The sequence below is a fragment of the Seriola dumerili genome, unplaced genomic scaffold (genome assembly GCF_002260705.1).
Source record: "Seriola dumerili isolate Sdu_G_001 unplaced genomic scaffold, Sdu_1.0 BDQW01000073.1, whole genome shotgun sequence".
In the NCBI taxonomy this organism is placed as follows: Eukaryota; Metazoa; Chordata; class Actinopteri; order Carangiformes; family Carangidae; genus Seriola; species Seriola dumerili.
Genome location: NW_019174328.1, coordinates 5,646,400 through 5,667,483, shown reverse-complemented (window position 1 = coordinate 5,667,483; position 21,084 = coordinate 5,646,400). Strand labels below are relative to the sequence as shown.

General features: G+C 37.9%; 1 protein-coding gene across 1 annotated transcript; it reads right to left on the bottom strand.

Annotated features, from left to right (window-relative positions):
• Positions 1-1,333: 1,333 nt before the first annotated feature.
• On the bottom strand, positions 1,334-20,744 carry LOC111220787. Its single transcript, XM_022744008.1, has 36 exons — positions 20,335-20,744; positions 19,318-19,444; positions 19,046-19,200; positions 18,838-18,961; positions 18,614-18,687; positions 18,377-18,526; positions 18,149-18,281; positions 17,271-17,338; positions 17,095-17,185; positions 16,638-16,681; positions 16,517-16,559; positions 16,346-16,422; positions 16,106-16,225; positions 15,847-15,975; positions 15,552-15,768; positions 15,233-15,376; positions 13,330-13,431; positions 13,016-13,078; positions 12,508-12,639; positions 10,326-10,558; positions 9,091-9,229; positions 8,821-8,975; positions 8,516-8,734; positions 8,265-8,397; positions 7,900-7,967; positions 7,730-7,820; positions 7,323-7,387; positions 7,137-7,227; positions 6,683-6,741; positions 6,417-6,536; positions 6,185-6,313; positions 5,876-6,080; positions 4,404-4,547; positions 3,116-3,217; positions 2,726-2,788; positions 1,334-2,430 (listed from the first exon to the last, which is right to left on the bottom strand). Exons 1-36 carry the CDS (start codon positions 20,439-20,441, stop codon positions 2,326-2,328), a joined length of 4,221 nt encoding a protein of 1,406 aa, XP_022599729.1. The 5' UTR covers positions 20,442-20,744; the 3' UTR covers positions 1,334-2,325.
• Between the last annotated feature and the right edge of the window lie 340 nt (positions 20,745-21,084).

The window sequence follows — 21,084 nt, the reverse complement described above, 5'->3', positions numbered from 1 at the left end:
GGTGTCATGTACGGAGTTATGTTAACCTACTTATAAATATATTTTATTATAACATTGCATTCTGCAGTTAGCTATATGTACTAGTGTGGTAATGGCAGTGTTTATTTTATTATGGTGGTTAACATTAGCCAATTTATTTGCCACTGTAGATTGAAATTGACAGTTATAATGTTGTGATGAGATGGGGGTTTAAAGTCTAATGGTTATTAAAGGTAATCCTGACTCTCTATGGTAGTAGTGGAGGCCAAATTCTCTGACCGACTATATGAACTAAAACCAGGGTTAAAAAGATATTGAGCTTGTAAAGTGATGCTCACAAATAATACCAAAGTTGTAAATCAGCCTTTGTAAACCTGTTAATTAAATATGCATGAGAAATGTAAGTTTGTTCATGTGTAGAAAAGTTTTTGTAAAAAAAAGAAAAGAAAAAAAGACTTAATATGTGAACAACTGCTGCTGATGCTGTGATTGTGACTGGTTGTAATTGTGATTAGACTATGGGCATGGCTGCAAATATGGGCACTGCTGTTGCTGAGAATGGGTGTGGTTGTTTTGATTAGCAAGGCTGTGACAGGTTTTTCATGTAATGAACCTACATGCCAGTATCCATTGATATAGTTGAGTAGGCTGAACATTATGGTAATGCTATTGCTGAACTCTTGTGAATTTTATCACATGTATCATATGTGATAGAAATACCAGGTTCAGATCCTGGGTGTACTGGATTTTACAATGCTGACTTGGCCAATGTTACTAAATGTAGTAAGAGTAACCAGCCAGTCACAGCCACAACTACCCTAGCAATTGCGATTAGCCACAACAATAGCTACAGCCACAGTTAGCCACAGCCACGACATTAACTACAACCATAACCACAGTAATAGCCGTGTGCCCACTTTTTCTGTGGTTGCAATCAGTGGCTGCAGTCATAGCACAGCTTTCCTCCCAGACTGGCACTTGGGCTAGCCACAAGAGAATGTTGACCAACCATGGGGCATGGCACTTAAACTGGACAAACAAAAGCACAGAAGTGTCCCATTAAGACACACACCTATTCTGGGTAAATAGATATGATGTCACCCTCTGCTCTTCTCTCATGGAGTAATTTCTGTTGACATTTCCTCTGCATTTGTAGCTGTTGCCAGAGGAGTACAAGTCGAGTTGCAAAGTCCTATGTGCAAGTCCTCATTTTTGTGACTGGAATCCAATTCAAGTCCAGGTCACAAGTCTACAGATTTGGAGCTCTGGTAATATACAGAGCTCAGCACATCTACTAACAGCTCACCCAAGGCCTGAGTTTTGTATACACATGTAAATCACATATACATAATAATGATAGGGTAATATGATTTATTTTTTTGAAAGACAACATTCATATTGTATTGGATGGTACATAAATGCTGCAGTGTCATCTCTGAACATTTTGGCGTACCGTGGAATTGTACACCTGCAGCAGAAACTCTCAAGCAGCTGTATGCCACCTGTAGAATGGGCTGCCAGGCTGTCTACATACAAAGTAATAACTGTAAATAAATTACCATTTTGCCCGGGGATAACTATTATTTCATTGTCCAACTTAACATATTCAATACAAAGCAAAGGCTGTAATGTGACATCAGTTTAAATACATTCAAACATTAATTTGACATTCTGATTACTTGTTTTTATAACCATGGATATTTGTATGTAGTTTTGATATCTATATTCTGTTTTGTGTTTGTTCCTGTGAAGTGTGTTATTTTGCCTATGCGTATGTGGGTCTGCGTATGTCTACGTGGTTATGAATTGGATGTGAGACGATTTGTAGTGGTGATGTTCTGTGTTATATCGGTTCCTTAACCTGCCCAGGGACTGCAGATGGATATAAGATAGTAGCTAAATCTGGTAAAAGCATCTTTCCTCTTTTTTGAGATTATTGTTTTTTGTACATCGCCCATGATATAAATAAATTTAATAAAAAAAATTGAAATCATCTTAGTGTTTGATTTCATGCTTCATTCCATGATTATAAAACCCATTACATTGGCATTTCTTTTGACATGGTCCATTATTCACAGGTTTAATGATACGACCCTCTGTCTGGAGTTTGAAGTGTCCTTTAGAAAAACACAGGATGCCAAGCTGCCATCCATGGCCATCGGTCAGGGTACAGCTTTATGTTAAGTGTAGTACATTAAAGATTTTATAAGGAAATGATATTAAAAACAGTTTATCACATAATTCCATGAAAATACAGACATCAGAAGAGACAGATTTCCAGAATTTCCTATGACGTATCACAAGCCTTGGTGATAATCAGACAATTACTTTTTCCTGACACATATGTTAAGCACTGAGCGTCTGAGCCCACTTTTCCAGGTCGGCCTTTAGTGCACCTGCTTCAGGTCGCTCCTCTGGCTTCACACACAACATTGACATGATTATTTGGTTCTGAAAAAAAAACATAAGAAGAACAGCTAATGAGAGCTCTTTACTATTAATAATAAATGCAACACACTGCAACATTTTTGAAGCTTTTGAAATTGAGACTGCTGTTTTCTCAAACCATTGTCATCTGTTCTACTTGACATTTGACCAACAATTGTAAAAGTGCAAACCCGTGCCTCAAACTCTCCACAGCCTTTTTTTAAATAAAGACTGGCACTGGGACTCAGTGGTAAATACTGCCTCATATGGCAAATAAATCAGTTATTATAATACAAATATCAGAAGAACATAATGGTACCTCTTGAGGAAACTTCAATGAAAATTCTTCAGGAAGCATCTGACTTCTGGCATTACTCAAAATCTAGTATGATAGAATGATAAAATGAAGAGATAAAGTATTAGTTGGCTTGAAAAAACAAACAAACAAACAAATAAAAACTAATAATTGCAACTATGGCTGTTGCAATTGAATACAAGAAATATTAAGAAAGACAGAAAAACAGTAAGTGCAATCTATCTTGCTTTTGATACTTACTAAAAAGACATTAAACACTAATAAATAGCAGGTTTCTTATTTGTATGCAACTGACAGAAGCCTACAGTATAATGCTAACATTGTAATGGCAGGTTGCAAGTGAACCTTTTATACAGTTTACAGCATATTGTTACATTCTGTAAAAACGCTCACCACTCCTCTTTCATGGCCAGTAGAGAGGTTCCAAAGTAGTTCAAAGTATATCAATCCCAAAGCAAATATGTCCACTTTCCGGTCATACATTGTATTGCTCCTCTGTCATAAAACAAGAGCACAGTATAAAAATAGGCACTTCAGAAACCTTACATATACCCTCAATCAGCATGATTGTTTAAATGAACTAGTTATACTGAGATTTCACAGTTAAACTAAAATGATGTCCTATTGGCCTAAAAGCTGTAAAGACAAGCACCATTTGGGATGGGGGGTTTATGCAACTTTCCAAGATTGTAGTATTATCATACCACTCCCCAGCTGATACACCACAACTTATTTTTCACACTGTATGGAAGCTCTTTCTTCCAGGGGTTGTATTCACAAAACATCCTAAGGCTAAAAGTAGCTCCTACCTGGGTGAGGTAGCAGAAACTCCCAAAACTGAGGGGCATGTCAGGCTGAAGGGACCACATATGCTGAATCACTAAGACCTGCTCACCATCAGTCAGCTGATGCAGGTGTGTCTTGTTGCACCAGTGTTTTGGAATAAAACAACGATGGATAGCTTTTAAAAGCATATTTGAAGATCAAGGTAATTAAGATCCAATCGGCTCACCAACAAATCAAAACAATCCATCAACACCTGAGACGATGGTTTGCTCAACTCTACACTGCTTCAATACTTGCTTGTTGCCCTGTGTATTAATAAATGGTAACTACACCGGTCACCTGTCAACCAATCACTGTAGACATAGTGATTAAGTTAATTCATTAAACATGATGTCATTTATAGCAACAGGGTCAGCCCCACACTTTCTCATAGGACTTCTCTCAGTCCTAAAGCAAAAGTGACACTGTAATTTAGTCTTAATATTTCTAAAGTTTAAACTCTTAAGAACTTATAACACCATTTAGGAGGACTCCTAGAGGTAAGATCAGGTCTTTTGTGAATACGGCCCCTTGCATTTAAGTGCCTACTTAAATTTAGAGGAAGCAGATGAGACAAAGTGTAATCAGCCAGATAGAAAAGTGGAACTATTGCAATCTGGCACCGTTTGAGATTGTGATGATGGAGAAAACATTTTTAAACATAGAGGAATGTGTTTTTTAACAGGAAAACAGGAGATTTTGTGACTTGAAAGAATGTCGGGAGAGGTTCGTGAACCTTGATATAATTAGGGAAAACCAGGACCACTGTTGGGCATAAGGTAGCACTGAGCCTATTAAAAGAAAAAAAAAATAATATAGAAGAATCAAAAGTGAATGCCAACAAAGACAATCTCACTTGTTCAGGAGCCATGTAAGATATGGTTCCTGTTTCATCTGTTCTCTCAGTCTGGTTTTCATCGTCGTCATCAGCCTCAGCAGTGACCAGACCAAAGTCTCCAATCTTCACTTTTCCATCTTGTCCAAACATGATGTTAGCAGGCTAACCATTGAAAAACAAAAGAAGCAATTTCAACATTAAGCATCTACCTCCACAGATGATAGTGCCATAGTCACAAATAATCTGATAAACTCACAACCTGAATTATAATTAAAATATATTTTAAAAATTAACCATTTGTGTGAAATTTTGTATAATTGCTGTGTGAAGTTGTGGCTAAAAATAGTTTTGTGCGGTCACACTGACCTTTGACCACCAAAATCTAATCCGTTCATCCTTGAGTCCCAGTGGACATTTGTGCCAAATGTGAAGGGATTCCCTAAAAGAGCTCCCGGGATATTGTGTTAACAAGGACAAACCGTGTTTTGTGAGGTCACAGTGACATTGACCTTTGACCACCAAAATCTGATCAGTTCATCCTTGACTCCAAGTGAACGTTTGTGCCCAATTTGAAGAAATTCCCTCAAGGCGTTATTGAGATATTGCATTCACAAGAATGGGATGTACGTACGTACAGATAACCCTTCATCAGCGCGGAGGAATTAAAACCCTAACTCCTAATCCTGAAACTTAGTTTTTCATTCCAGTTATTCCAGTTGAGGTTAGTTCAGTCAACTGAGTATGTTCACTCTGAGTTAAGGGTGTGCACGGTGAATGAAGAGAAGCCATCATCCCTAGAGCTCCAATGACTCACCATGGCAACATGTAAATAAAGGGCAGAGCCTCCATTTTAATCTAGTGGATCTAGAAATATTAATGCTGCAGTGAAAGCGCCTGAGGTGGAGTGGTGAAAATAAAGTAACACTATTCAGTTTAATCAATTATAGTCCAATCAGCCATCGTTTACCACACTTTAATTTATTTATTGGATGGCAAAGTGGTAGAATCTTACTGTGTATTATATTAAAAAAAAAAAAAAAAGTTTAGGGTTAGGGTTTTTCGCATGTGGCCACAATTGAAAGATGAAATACAAAAATATAAATCAGATAAGTAACTTGTTTTATCTCTATCTTTAAACTAAGTGTAAACCCTCAGATGTCTATTTTACATATAAATCCAAGCTCAATAGTATGTGACCCACCCCACAATGAGGACTACTACTATAGTAATGTGTAATGAATGTGTCATTGTAGGGTTAAAGAGTGGGAGTTAAATTCGTCTCTGTTTTAGGAACTTAAATCTCAGTTTCCCTCAGCTCAAGGTTAACAAACTCAGTTTTAACTAAACCTGTGTTCTGGTAGACATGAACAAAAGTTTGAGCAGAAGTTACTACACGGTAAGATAAATATCTAAATTGTCAGTATATACCAGTGTGAACTAGCCCAATGCACTGGATCAACTTTGTCATGGCCTGTACTCTTGGGTCTCACCTTCAGGTCTCTGTGGATGAGCTTCTTGGAGTGAATGCATTTGACTCCACTGACAATTTGCTGGACAATGGGTAGACTTTCTTCTCTTCTCTTTGACTCTTGTACAGTTTCCTCATTCTTCTCATTTATCCAGTCTTTGAGTGTGTTGGTCTCACACAACTCCATCTTAATATAGAGGAACTTGTGTGATGAATTACTGCTAGACCTAGAAAAGTAAGATTAGAAATCTCGTAAAATCACATTAAATTCATACAATATTTAGTAAATAAATGCAGTAGAGCAAAGATTTAAACAAGCAGACAGACTTACTGAGTAGTGCTGCAACTGCCAACTGTACTGTCCCAATGATATTCTGAGTCCTCCAACCAACAATTGTAGTATCTAACAATATTACAGTGAAGGATGTCTTCTAATGCAGTCACCTCTCGTAGAGCTTTTCTGATCAAAATAAGTACAAAAAAATGGCTCAGTTATTGATGCATTACTTGCACAAAATTTGCTGGAGTGCACACTGAAAACTTACTGAGCATACATGACTTACTCTTTACTGCGGACAACCTTTACAGCATAACACCTATCCATCAGTTTTTCTCTTGCTTTGTAAACATGACCAAAGCCTCCTTTAGCAAGACACTCTATAGAGTCGAAGTCTGAAGACAACCTGTGAAGATTAACACATCTGTTTGGATAAAAATGTAAAACAAAAATGTCCTCCTGGTTGTACCTGAATTATTGTGAGAAACTACAATATGCAAAATTTTGACCATATAGATATAAGTATAAAAACATGTTAAAATTGTTCAATACCTTGACAGGGTTGTCGTCTCATTTGGTTTGTTTTCAATATTTTTGTTATCGACAGCATCCTGAAAAAATGAAATAAAAAGATGACTTCGTGCTCCACCTCACCCCCACACTTGTGTCCGCTGGAAACACTTCAGTTCTGTTGTAGGACTGAATTTACAGTGCGTTTGTGTATTTGCATATGTTGTTATTTTTTGAAGCACATATGTTGTCAAATTGATGAAGATGTTTTCTGAATTTGCAGCATGTTGAGCCCTAAGGGCCACCGTACATCTCAATGAAATAGCCAAATTGTAGATTTGCCTTTACAGCAATTTGCAATTTTATATATTTCTTGACTGCATGAACTTAAATTCTATGAGTCTCTCTACACACATAAAAAGCAGAATATACTGAAGAAGGTTGTTTATGTTTGAATTTTGTCAGAGTTGCTAGGATAATAAGCAAAATTACAGACCTGTTCTTTGGAAGGATTTGAAGAATCTGTAAAGATTACTGATTCACTTGTACCCGTTGGCATGCTTTGTGATGATGTTTCAAGAGACTCCCTTAGAGAATACAATGAGGGACATGAGTACAGCTTTCTTTGTAATGACCTCAACCACCTGCTTTAATAGGCTACTAGTATCAATAAGTGACTTACAGTGAAGATGGTGCCGACAACCTGGTTGGTGGACTGTCAACGGACACAGCTGACCTGAGGGGCACCTAAAATACAAAACAATGAAATAAAGTAAAATTCAACTTTTAGAATGTAGCATGTTCCAACGCATATTATTCACTCTGTAGCAGCCCTGCTTGACAATAACGTCACTTCAGAAAAACAAGTTTAATTTTTTTTCATGTCAAACCACAGATATGCAAAAGGAGCTGGTCTTAGGATCTGCTGCCACCACTATGGATACAGTTTTCTCTTATTAATATGGTGGCACAAGAACATAAAAGAAAAAAGCACTGCAAAAGTAGATACACCCTGATCCCTGATCATTCACTGCAAAAAGCCAGTGCCATGTTTTATTCTGAAAACAAAGAACATAAAAATGAAGAGACCTTAGCTTCAGGGGGGTTCGATGAATCTGTGACTATTGCTGATTCACTTGTACTCCTTGCCATGATTTGGGATGATGCGTTAGTGGACTCCCTTGGAATTACAAAGAAAGATGTTAGATCAGAACAGTATTAAACTACCATCTGCTCTGTGTGTGTCAGTGTGTGCTTACAGTGTCATTGTTGGTGATGGCATCATTGTTGCTGCACTATCTTCTGACACTGTTGACCTGAAGGACACCTAAAATGAACAAAATAAGTGCTACTATTAATGAGTTGAGATAATTTCAATCCTATGAAAAGAGAAAAGAGAAAGGAGCTGCTTGAAGGCCTTTCAAAATAAGATTAGGTACAGTAGTGAATATGTTTCAAACAAACATAGTTAACAGTCTACATTCTGCTTCAGTGACATATAAAGACTGTATTTAATGTTTAAAAACGAATACAACATTAATATTATGCATGTTGACAATGAACTTAAGTGATATATTAAAAACCATATTTTAACATTTAAAAAAGAACAGAAACTATGACGTACCTTGCCATCCCAGTCTGACTGTTCCTGAAGAGCAAACCAGGCCAGCTGAGCTGCAGTTTGTCTGGCCTCCGTGATAGTCTTTCCTTTACCCACAGGGTAATCCTTGCCATTGATCACTAATTTGTAAAAAAATCTGTGTAGGCAGGAAGGAAAATTAAGGATCTGAATAATGTACACTCTTATATCACTCAAAAGTCAGTGAAGTGTGCCTGTAGCTTATAATCAGGGTGCAGAAGTTCAATTATACTTACTCAGGGAGTTCTGGACCGCTTCTTTTCTCTTCAATAAAATTGTAGATTCGGCGTGTTTTCTGACAGTATTCGATGACTAATGAAATGAAATTTGTCCCTCTGTTTTTAGGCTTCACTCCTAAGCTCAGACACACAAGCTTGGCTGCTTTCTTCTTAGACTCCTTCTTGGTTTTCGCAGATGCAGGTGGGTACTCCTTATCACCAACCTTGAACCTACATCTAATATCATAAAAAACTTGATTAATCTTAAAATGGAAACAAAAATAGATGAAATAAATTATTTACAATGCAATGTAGAGACTTACAGAAAACAGATACTTGATTGCACTGCTATTGACTCCGTAGACTCTATAGTGACCTTGTTCTTAACCCCATAGTCATAGAGCAGGCCTATGTAGTCGGTATCAGAGATACTTGTCTGATAAAGTAATGAAGTAGTATTTTCAGCAGCATTTTCTGTCTGTCAAGAAAACAACAAAACCATCAATGAGATTTGCACTATAAACTGGCCTTTCACTCTTGATAACAGACAATCCAATATGTTGTAGTTCAGCAAAGAGAGATGATAATCTTACAGATTCAGCCGGGTCCTGTTGTTGTGTCTTCAACAAATATCTCAAGGTAATTTCAGCTGCATTCTTTTTGGCTTCCTTCTTACTCTTCCCTTCGCCATTCCCATAGACTTTACCATTCAGGACTGCTGTTATGATAAATCTGAAGAGGAATTGTCAAAAGGTTTGGTTATACATGGATATTGACTTGCAGTGATGTTGGCGGTGGTGCTACACTATATTACTTTATATTTCTCCTCTGCTATACACTGTATGGAAGCCTATAAGGGACTATATTCAAATGATAATATAAACTTGAAAATGAAAATGTAATTCCAAAATAGCATTATAATTTTCCACGCATGTATGTGGTATTTCAGTAAAAATGAAAATGCAAATTAGATTATTGCATTTTTATTTTGAATATAGTCCCTTATAGGCTTCCACACTACACAGAACAAACAAACAATGGAGATTTAAAAAACAAGGAGTCATGGAATCTTCTTGTTGAACTAAATGTAATGTAAATTTTTGACTCATCTAGCAGCTGAACATATTTGAGATGTTCTTTCAGCAATGGAAACCAAATATTGTTCACTAAGTTCGTCCCAACACTGTTGTAAAAATTCCCACAGATTATTGTGTAGCACTTGCAGGTTGCTTTGCATTCACCTTCTGTCCAGGTCATCCCGAACCAGCTCCATGGGGTTCAAGCCTGGAGACTGTGCTGTTCTTCCATCAACTTGAAGCAACTGTCTAGTTTTGGTCTTGTAATATTTTGGGTCATTATCATCATTGCATTTACTGTTACTCCTGCTATACTTTATGAACACACATGGTCACGAATGTGGCCTTATGGCACTTATGGCCTATGCTTAAACGTTCTTACTTTCGCTGGTTAGTATTATTTTGTGCAATTGTGAAAACCTGAAAATCTAGTGGATGGGTATGTGCGTGAGCTTGGCTATTAAATATATCATACAGTAACCTCTTTTTATCTATTGTGGTATAAAGTAATTCGATTTTAAAGCTATATCAACTTAACAGTGCAGCTGCATGGTTTTTGTTTATTTCCTCCTCATAGCCTACGTTTACTGTGCCTGTTATATTCAATCATCACCACCCGCAGTATCACCAAGCCAAGTTCAGAGACCTCTGACCCACTCACTTCTTAGCAGGTGAAGCACGATTATGGCAGGATAAGCGTCGTTTATGTGTAAAGCTTAGTGAAGGTAGTACCAAAACTGTATCCGACTTACGTTTTATCATGGTCAGGGCCATGAGAGCGAACCTCGTCAAATCTCAGCAACGAGCGTGTTCTCCGCGCATGATCGTGAAGTTCAGAAACGAAATCTCTCGTTTCCATCATAAATGGCGAAATGACGAAGTTCACAACTACATAAAAAATTACATATCTGAGTGAAAAGCTTACATTACTCCTCCCTTCCTGGTTTCTATCTAAACCTTGCGTCGAAGCCCGCGTCACTGCGCAATTTTTTCCGATTCAGCTGCCTCTACCAATCTTAAGTTTCGATTTCTCTGAATGACGGTCATGACCACACCTTCATTATTCATAAACCACGGACACGGAAACTGCACTGTCAAACTCAAACGTCTAACAAGTGGAAATGAAAAAAAAAAAAAAAAAAAGTGGAAATGACATTTGGTTAAATTAGTTATGAAAAAGGTGTTAAGCATTATGAAGGTATCAAAACAACATTGATTTTGGAGCAATTAATATGCTCCCCCTTCTGACAGCCTGAAAAACATATTATTTTGTTAGTCGTCCATTTCTGCTATGGCATGTACAGAATTTCTTTGGGGCAAGGAAAAACATTTTAAAAAGGTGGCATCTCAAATGTTAGGGAGGGTTCACTTTCACACCAAGGTGCTGTCCTTTGGGCCAAAGTTGCACTGGCATTTGACTTCAGGCAGCAAAAATTAACCACAGGGATGTCCCATTCATGCTTTTGTTAAGAAATGTGGATAACAAGATGGCACATCATTGATTCATTAAACGCTGCCTACCATGTGAATATACCTGGGTTTCCTGCTCTGGGGCCCATCGAAGACTCAAGTCCTTGTTTGGCTGAGCTGACTTCCTGCTGACACCCCACAAGATTTGACTCAAGCCAAGTGGCCCCATCAGAGTCTCAAACCTAATTGTTATGGAAGTAGACCAATTTTTTCTTTCTGTTTAGTAAAGTACATGCACAGCACAGGACACAGACTACCTGAATTCCAGCAATGTCTCCCACAGTGTCTTCTTACTCCAAGTGTCACTGGTCTGTTGTCAACTATTTACTGAAAGCTCACAGCTTTGTCCTGGTGTTTAATTCACATATAAATACGGACAAATGTGCAGCACACCAACTTCCTTGCTTTCAGGTTTCACTTCCATCGCAGGCATTGGCCCCTAACACTAATAACCATGGTTTTGGACTTACTCGATTATACCAATAAATAGTGTTAAACAGTAAAATAACAAAGGTCGTCAGTTTTCAGTTACTGTATGCCGAGCCTATTGAACTCGGTGTATTTACTGTTTCAATCATAACAATTGGAGAAGAAAAAGGGAAAACTTCAGTGTCATTTAATATTTAATGAGAAACCAGCCTGATCAAATACAAAGTAGCCCAACTGGGTGGACACCCGACACAACGCACCCTGTACACATGAATGGCACAAAAATAATTTACTCAAGTGGCTGGTCAAGAATTTTGATTGGACATAATGGCTCACATTGTGACAAAGGCCCTGTTCACACATGGCAGTAACAGGTGTCTTAGGTGATCCGATCACAAGTGGACAGCTTGTGTGTGAGTGTGAATGAACCCGACACATTGAGATCCGAGTGCAAATGGCTACATTCTTTTAGTAGTGTGTACTTGAATGTGTCTTGGGCCACATTGAAGGACCACCTGCTCAAATGACATCTCATTTGTCTTGCTATAGTTTCATAATGAAACAAAAATATTTTTACATTTCTGTGTTTCCCATACATTGATTTCTATGTGGCGCCCATTTGTTTTTTACTATTTCAAATGGCTAAAACCTCATTTCATTGTAGAGCTGTGCAGAGCACATTGATTTGCTCAGACCCTCCTTGCCCTGCTCTTGCTCACAAACACACTGACAACTGACCAATCAGTCATAGTACTAACCCAAGACATGGGATTTTATTAAAACTGAATGTGGAGCAAATTTAAGTTGTTTCATTCACTGATTATAAAATGAACTACTTTATGTGCCTTTCCCCATCAAGTGTTCCATAATCATGATTAATAATGTCCCATTAAATCATGAAAACACAATTCTTAAAAGAGACGGATACAAATTAATGTATGAATTATTATGTATTATGGAACATAACACTAAATAAATAGTCAAGCTTGAGACAACTGATGTGTTTGTTTCTAACCCTCCCTGTAACAATCAGACAGTCTTACTGTCTCGTTGCATATTTTTTAACTCGTGGAGTACATGAGCGTACTCTTCCAGGTCTGACTTTAGTTTACTTGCTTCAGGTCGTTCTTCTGGCTTCACATGCAGCATTGACTTTATAATTTGGTTCTGCAATGAAACAAAAACAAAATCTACATAAGAGATCTTCATAATATCAATACATGCTTTTGTTGTTTAGTAAAGATCCAATCTACAGTATTTCCTGCATTTGGACAACTAAGCAATGCATATCTTTTAAACTGAGATTACCCCTTTCCCCCAAAACTATCAACAGTCCTGCTTGATATTTTACATGATTGACATACAACATTAAACAGTCCTGTTTTTCCCCTTTGAGGTTCTACAGATGGGTGACTGACAATAATAGTGTAAATCCCTGCTCCTCAATCTCAGTTCTGTCCGGTTAGGTTCAATTACAAGTGACCTCCACCCTACGGGAAATACTGTTTCATGTTTCAAGTAAATTAAAAAAATATTGATGTACCTCTTTGGGAAAATTGTGTGAAAACCCTTGAGGAAGTTTCTGGCTTCTGGCATCGTCCCAAATCTGGTAATTATGAAATGATAAAAAATGAGGAAGAACATGTAATAGGCCTTACAAAAACTGATAAGATGTCCAGTAGTTTTCTTTTGAAATTTACAATTTAATAAATAATATTAACCAACAAGATAAACACTCCCCTGGTATCTGATAAAATGCCTGGTGTTGTACCAACGTTTGACACAACAACAATTATTAACATAGCAATTTATTGACATTTACAGCAGAACTTTGGATTGTGTCTGGGAAAAACTCACCACTTTCCTCTCATGGCCAGTAAAGAGGTTCCAGAGAAGTTCAAAATATATCAGCCCCAAAGCAAATATGTCCACTTTTCGGTCATAGGTGGTCTTGCTCTTCTGTCATAAAACAAGAACACAATATCTGTGCAGTGAAACCTGCATCCTTTACATTCTCTTCTTCCATTAACTATGGCAATCAAAGAGAATTCATGGAGCCATGGTTAAGTTTGTAAGTACACTTTGTTTCAATCTTCATGACTGCCAGAAATTGTATAAATTTGTTTTACAGAATGGGTAGATTTTCATCCAAGTTACGATACACAACAAACACAATCTGTTTAAACTAATAACGCACAAATCTTTGTACTGTTCTTGTCCATATTGAAATTGTAATTCAAACATTCACAGTGGAGGTTGGAAAAAGTATGTGAAACCGTCGGCGAATGGCATTAACAAAAGCTAATTGGAGTCAGGAGTTATCAAACTTGGAGTCTAACCAAACAAACGAGATTGGAGGTGTGGGTTAGAGCTACTTTAATTTGTAAAAAAACACTTAAGCATTTTGAGTTGGCTATTTACAAGAAACATCGGTTGAAATGAAATATGCCTCGCAAATGAGAGATCTCAGAAGACTTATGATTAAGAACTGTTGATTTGCATAAAGTTGAGAGGGTAACAAAGTCATCTCAAAGAGCTTAGATATTCATCAGTCCACAGTTAAACACAAACTGTATATAAATGGAGATGATGTAGTTCTCTGGACACTCCGCCTAGAAGTGGGCAAGTAGTAATCTGGGAAAACTGGGAAAAAGAGTAGACTTTGAGGGACAGAAGTTCATCATGTGTCTCTCTTTTGTTTTTTTTTGTTTTTTTGTTTTTTGTTTTTTTTACACAGGAAAACACCTTGTGTTACCTTAGGGCATCTAATACCTGAAGGAGAGCTAATTGAAGGCATCCCCAAAAGGTGCAAAAGCTGCCTCAGAACTGTTATTTCTATTCTGATGAAACCAACCAAGTGGTCTTCTTTGAAAGTGGCTTTGAGCTGCAGTCAGTACAAGCATTATCAGACAGTCCCTGGCACAGGTGTTCAATTCCAGGGCAAGTGGGACATTCATCGCAAATACCATCTAGTCGATTGTGACTTTTTTCATCAAGGTTGCGTACCTGTGGCCCTTTTCAGATCGGGTATTAATATGTTAATATGTTCATACCTGCCTTTAAAATGCGTCTCCACATGCGTCTCGATTGACCACTTGTGATCGGATTTCACTTCCCTGCTTTATATGCAAATAAAAACTTATGTGTTGCTGTTTTTAGCTAATTGACAGACGGGTCTATTATTAATGTGCTTGCATGTATGTGTATGTGAGTGAGAAAGAGTGAGAGAAAGCGCTTGTGAGTGAGAGAGACAGAGAGCGGGGCATGTAGGGGTTGAGCGAATGAATGCGCTGTACACAGGTCTAATAATGAAATAAAGTTTTAGCAATTTGAAACACAAAAATATTTTCTGTTCATTATGAAACTTTGACGGGACTAAACTGTGGCAGAGGACGTCAGTACAGTAGGTGGTCCTTCAATGTGGCCAGGACACATTTGCGTTCACACTGCTAAAAGTTTGTGGACATGTGGCCCGGACCATCTCTGAATGTGTTCTGAGTGATGGGATCTCAAATGCGTCCTCAATGCAGCTTGGGCGCGTTCACACCTGTACTTAGAGCTGTCCACTTGCAATTGAATCACCCGAGACAAATTTTAATGCCAGGTCTGAACAGGGCCTCTGACAGTCAGGAAGACTGAAACAAAAACCAGCTTAATAAAGCAGTGCTGTACATCACCATGAGTGCTCAGGAAGGGGTACCTTACCAACCAATATTTGATAGGACAGAAGAAACTAAAATTTACACCGGTTTAGACTCACCTGCTCAGGAGCCATGTAAGACGGGGTTCCTTTGTACACTGTTCTCTCCATCACGTTCTCAGCATCGTCATCATTCTCTGCAGTGACCAGACCAAAGTCTCCAATCTTCACTTCTCCACCTCGCCCAAACATGATGTTGGCAGGCTAACCAGAGGAAAGACATATTTATTCATTTATTCATTTGGATCCCCATTAGCCACTACCAAGGTAGCAACTACTACTACTCTTCCTGGGGTCCACTCAAATAAACATTACACCATAACGCTAAACAATAATGTAATTAAAGTAATAAATTATGATTTTATCCACTTCCTCTCACCTTCAGGTCTCTATGGATTAACATCCGGGAGTGAATGTAGTCGACTCCACAGACTATTTGCTGAGCAATGGTCAGACTGTCTTCTCTTCTTTTGGAGTCTCGCCGAGATTTTTTCACATTCTGAATGTTCCTCTCATCTATCCACACTCTGAGTGTTCTGAGGTCACACAACTCCATCTGAATATAGAGGAACTTTGCAGATGAATTACTGGTTGACCTAGAAAAGAAAATAAGAATGATGTACCTCCAGTAAAGTAAACAGAAAAACAGAGCACAGTAGAGAAAAGAGACTTACTGTGAAGTACTGCTACTGTCAGCTGTATCGTCCCATTGGTACTCTGACTCTTCCATCCAACATGTGAAGTATCGAACAATATTGCAGTGATGGAGGTCAGATAATGCTCCCACCTCTCGTAGAGCTTTTCTGATCCAATGAAAAACAAGAACTTGGCTCACTTAATAATACTTTATACTTATATTGCACCGCATTTGAAATTATTTTTTCATAAAAACACTATGGAATGCTCATCAAAAAAGATAAATACTGGACTTACTCTTTGCAGCGGACAATCTTTACAGCATAAAACTTCCCCAGCAGTTTTTGTTTTGCCTTGAAAACACGACCAAAGGCTCCTTTGCCGAGGCGCTCTATGGAGTCAAATTCTGATGTAAATCTGAGATAAAGATAAAGTGTTGTTGGGGCAAGAAGTTGAAAATATAATAATGCCTTTCTGACTGTATATAGACAACACACAAACTAAAAGCAACAAAAGCATTGAAAACATTTTCCATACCTTGAGATTACTGACTGGGTGGTTGTTTTCTCACTCAGACTATTTCCTGCATTCTGGCCACTGAAATTGACTATTTCCTTAATGAATAAAATAAAGTCATGAGATAGAGATTAAAAGGACAAACAAAAACCAACAAAATGAACTGGCATCATTAGGATCTTCTTACTTTACCTCTTTGCTGTGTTTGCGGGCATTTAGGAAATTTGCTGCGAGTCTAACAAGACAACAACGATTATAATGAGCAATAACATCAGGTAAAATGTATACTGCAGCTTTACGGTGGATGGCTTACCTTATTTTGGGCTTCACATCAGGACTTTGATCCTTCCTTTGATCCTGATAGAGTCAGTTATACAGTATTTAAGCATACGTGCTTTCAGAATCCATTATATGAGGCACACAGTCCTCCTCAATGATTTAAAAAGCTCAGAGTGCAATGCAAAAAAAGTGATTTGTTTTAGAGGTGCGCAGAGAACTAGAGTAACTTGGCTGACATTACTGATACACTCTAGGTCTTTTTGTCTCTCATCCAATACATGTATAATCCTCAAGTTACTGAGGGTTACTTTTTTCTGGTAATCTATTAATCAATTTATGGCATTGGAATAAACAAGGCCAGATAAGTAAAACTGATTTGACTTTAAGAGTGAATTAAAGCAACTTGATATACAATGACTTCTGCACTAACCTGAGCATTACACACTGACCAACCAGGAGGGGATTAGAGGATTACAAAAGGAATAACAGACCTTATCCTTGAGAAGATTCAATGGACTGGTGAAAACAGCTGAGTCACTTGTAGTTGGCGGTATGCCTTTTGATTGTGCATCACGAGACTCCCTTGGAGAATACAGTAAGACACATTAGTAGAATATTCTCTACATTAAACGTTACCATGTGTTGTACTCTTCAGGCAGTGCCTTACGGTGTGCTTGGTAGTGTGGGCGGCCTGGCTGGTCCACCGTCATCAGACACAGCTGACCAGAAAGTTATCTGAAAGCAGAAAGGAAGTGTTCAGCTGTTACACAGTGCCATGTTTTATAGTAATTGATGCTCCCGGGAATGAGGTGCAACAGTGGTGTAGCATTAATGGGATATTATGAACAATCTTTATTTTTTTATGAAGTCAAACCACAGATATCTTAAAGAACCTCACTGCATGACTGAATCTAGGAACCGCCTCTTTAAAAGTTTTTTTTTATTTTTATGTGTTGGTCATTATTTCTTTCATCACACGGTAACATTGAATTCTTTTATACAAAGCAGTAGTTCCAATACTAAAAATAAATCCACAGCACCCATTCATAAAGAATTTTTTCATGGCCAGCTCATCTCAGCTTCTGTTGGGGACGCTTCTTAAAAATTCACAATAAAAGAATGGAAGTATACAAATCCTGCTGCACCCTTGGCTCATCCTTACGGTACCTCAGAGAGATTATGATAAACACCTGCATTGTGAAACTATGGTACATGTAGTTTGCAAATGACAGTTACAACAGACAGCATAGGTAAGTGATTTAAATGGTCACACAGCTTTAAACGTTTCACCAGACCACAACAATCATGCTGACGTATGTGACACATATTGTAAAAATTTTTGAATTTGGTGGAAGGGTTAGATAATAGAAAACAGAAAAACACTGGACTTGCATGTTTTATATGTTGCTATGGTTTTGTGGAGCAGAAAACCGATGGTAAAAGTAGGTAAAAGCCTCTGGAGAAACATGACACAAAGAAACATACTAGGTGGCATATTAAAAACCATAATTCATCATACCAAAAACAACAAAAAATATCAAATACCTTGCTGTCCCAGTCGGACTGTTCTTGAAGAGCAGACCAGGCCAGCTGAGCTGCATTTTGTCTGGCTTCCTTGATACTCTTACCCTCAGCCAAAGGGTATTCCTTGTCGTTGATCACTAATTTGTAGAAAAATCTGTGCAGGCAGAGAGGAAATGTTTACACCATTTTGTTAAGATTTCTCTCTCACATCTATCAAGGGGTTTTCATACAGTGTACAGTCATACTCACTGGGGGCTATGTGGTGGACCACATCTTCTGTCTAAGATGTAATCATGGGAGCGCTTTGTTTTCTGACAGTAGTGGTTCACAATTCCAATGAAATTAGTCTCTGAAAAGCTTCCACCTTCTGTCTTTACACTCAAGCCTTTTGTCTTATCACTGTAATACCAAGACAAATCAGACATTAATTAAAAATTGTAAGAACCAAACAAAATGAAATCATACATTGCCACTGTTTGTTCTCACCAGATTTCTGACACATTTTGTTTCAAATCCTCCCTTTGCTGACTTGACGTGGCACTGCATTTCTCATCTTCAGTCTTCAAAACAAAAAAATATGGTTTTATTATGATTCAGTGATTGGAGTGTGGCCAACATTGGAAAAATCTACTGGAACAATTATTACAATTATCTGAGCTTTTCCAGTGCTTTGATGAGGGTGGGAGAAACTAGCATGTATTACAACTTACCTCTGTAGTTTTACTGCCATGTATCACATCAAATACAAGCTTTGCTGCTTCCTCCTTGGCTTCCCTCTTTGTATTTCCAGAGACAGCTGGGTACTCCTTATCACCAACCACAAAGCTGCAACATCTAATATGACAAAAAACTTTTATTTAATGCATCTTTAAATGGTAACAAAATGCCTAAGAATTTGGATGTAGTTTGGATGCTTACTGAATAGCATTACTGGGTCCCAGTCTGGTTGACTCCACAGCCCTTATAGTCAGCCTGTTCTTCTGACCATATTCATTGAGCCAACATATATAGTTGGTGTTACTGATACTCGTCTGAAGAACTGTTGAAGTGGCCGTTTCTGCTGCATTTTCTGTCTGTCGAGAAAACAACAAACGTATCAAGGAGACATGTGATGTGAGTTTGTCTTCTATACTGTAGAATACAAAAATTGACACATGCAGCAGATAAATAAAGCGGTACATTAATCTTACACAGTCAGATGGTTCCTCCAGCAGGCCTCTGAGGGCATTTTTAGCTGCGTTCTGTTTGGCTTCCTTCTTGTTCTTCCCCACGCCATCAGGATACACCTTCCCATTCAAGACTGCTCTCACGGTGAATCTGTGGAGAAATTATAAGATGTTATATGATGCTAGAACGTAGTGTGATGGAGGATACATTACAAAGACATAAAGCTGCACACTTAGTTCATATGTCCAAAGGTAAAGTTATAAACTTTACATAGTTCTCGTCTCCCTTAGGCTCTCATTGGGAAACCAGAGAGGCAGCAATGCTGGTATGAAGTCATTTTTTAATTTTATGTGAACAATACATGTGTGTATTACTATTGAATGCATTTCCATTCAGCAAAGGACCTGGTTACCGTCTGAACATTTTAACTACTGGTGTCAATACAATGCCTGAGCCCTTTTTTAATATTTAAGTTCAGTCAATACTCAAAAAATACTGAGGCTCACAACCCTTGCATCTATTACAGCCTGTTTTTGAAGTGGTGTTACACTCAAACCCTATTCCTCAACTTTTTCCTATTGCTTTTTATTCCACAGAGATTTTCAATGTGCAGAAAACAATAACTATGGTCTCAGTGCAATTTTGATGAAATATAATGTAACTTGGTGTGACATCAACTGCATGAGTGCTTTAAATGTGGTAACAGGTTCGTGGGAACACACTGAGAAAGTATAAACATACTGTATCTGGGTAAAATGAATTACCTGAAAGCAACATATAGAAAACACCTATGATATGATAATCACATATATATGCACACATATGTCAGTATGTGCGTGACATTGTGCATCGAAATGTTAAGATGCTATCCATTTATTCAACAGGGGTCTGTTCTATTCAAGCCCCTGCCGATCTTTTCTATAGACCCCCCATGAGCTGTGTCCTTAATAAAGATTGAACTGAATTGAAATAATAGGTTTGTGCCGTTCATACATGAATTTGCAGGTCGTGAATCCCAGCAGACAATTGATTAAACTCACGTTTTAATGTGATCAGGGCCAACAGCTCCAACGTCCTCAAAAATCAGCAGCGAGCGTTTTCTCTGTGCAAACTCGTTTAGTTTGGCTACGCAGTTTTCCGTTGCCATTATGAACAGACAAACTCAAATTACATAATGTATGGAAATGTCAGAATAGTACATCTTTTCCGCTTTCGTCTCACTCTACCTCCATGTTTTCGTAAGGCTGGGCCCACTGTAGATGAAGTCTACGCCAGCAGTTAAGTTTCGTTTTCAGGGTAAACGTCACAAAACATGGTGCCTTCAAATGATGTCTGAAATATCCAAACTGGTTCAGCAAACGTGAATGCCGCCGCCATAGATAAAATATAACACTACAACATAACACTAAAATGTGTGTCGTAAGGAAATGGAGACGTGTTAGTATAACGTTAGCTTCTGGCTAGTAGCCATTAACTCACTATATAGCAATTTGGCAAGCAACTAATTCTGTCAATAATTATTTTTGATTTATATTTTAAATAACGTTTAACTAACGTCTTATTCAAATGTATGTCTGGCTGCTTGAAATGTCTGTAGGTTGAATAAAATATGCGCCTACCTGTTCACCTTGTCAATACGCTTATTTTGATGGTATTCAACAACTACATTTCCCAGAAAGCTTAATTATTGCGCCTACCAGTAAGACTCATGGGAGGTGTAGTTAATAATACAAAACGCTTGTTTCATGTTTTAGCACTTCAGAGACGCAAATGAAAGAAACAAACTAATT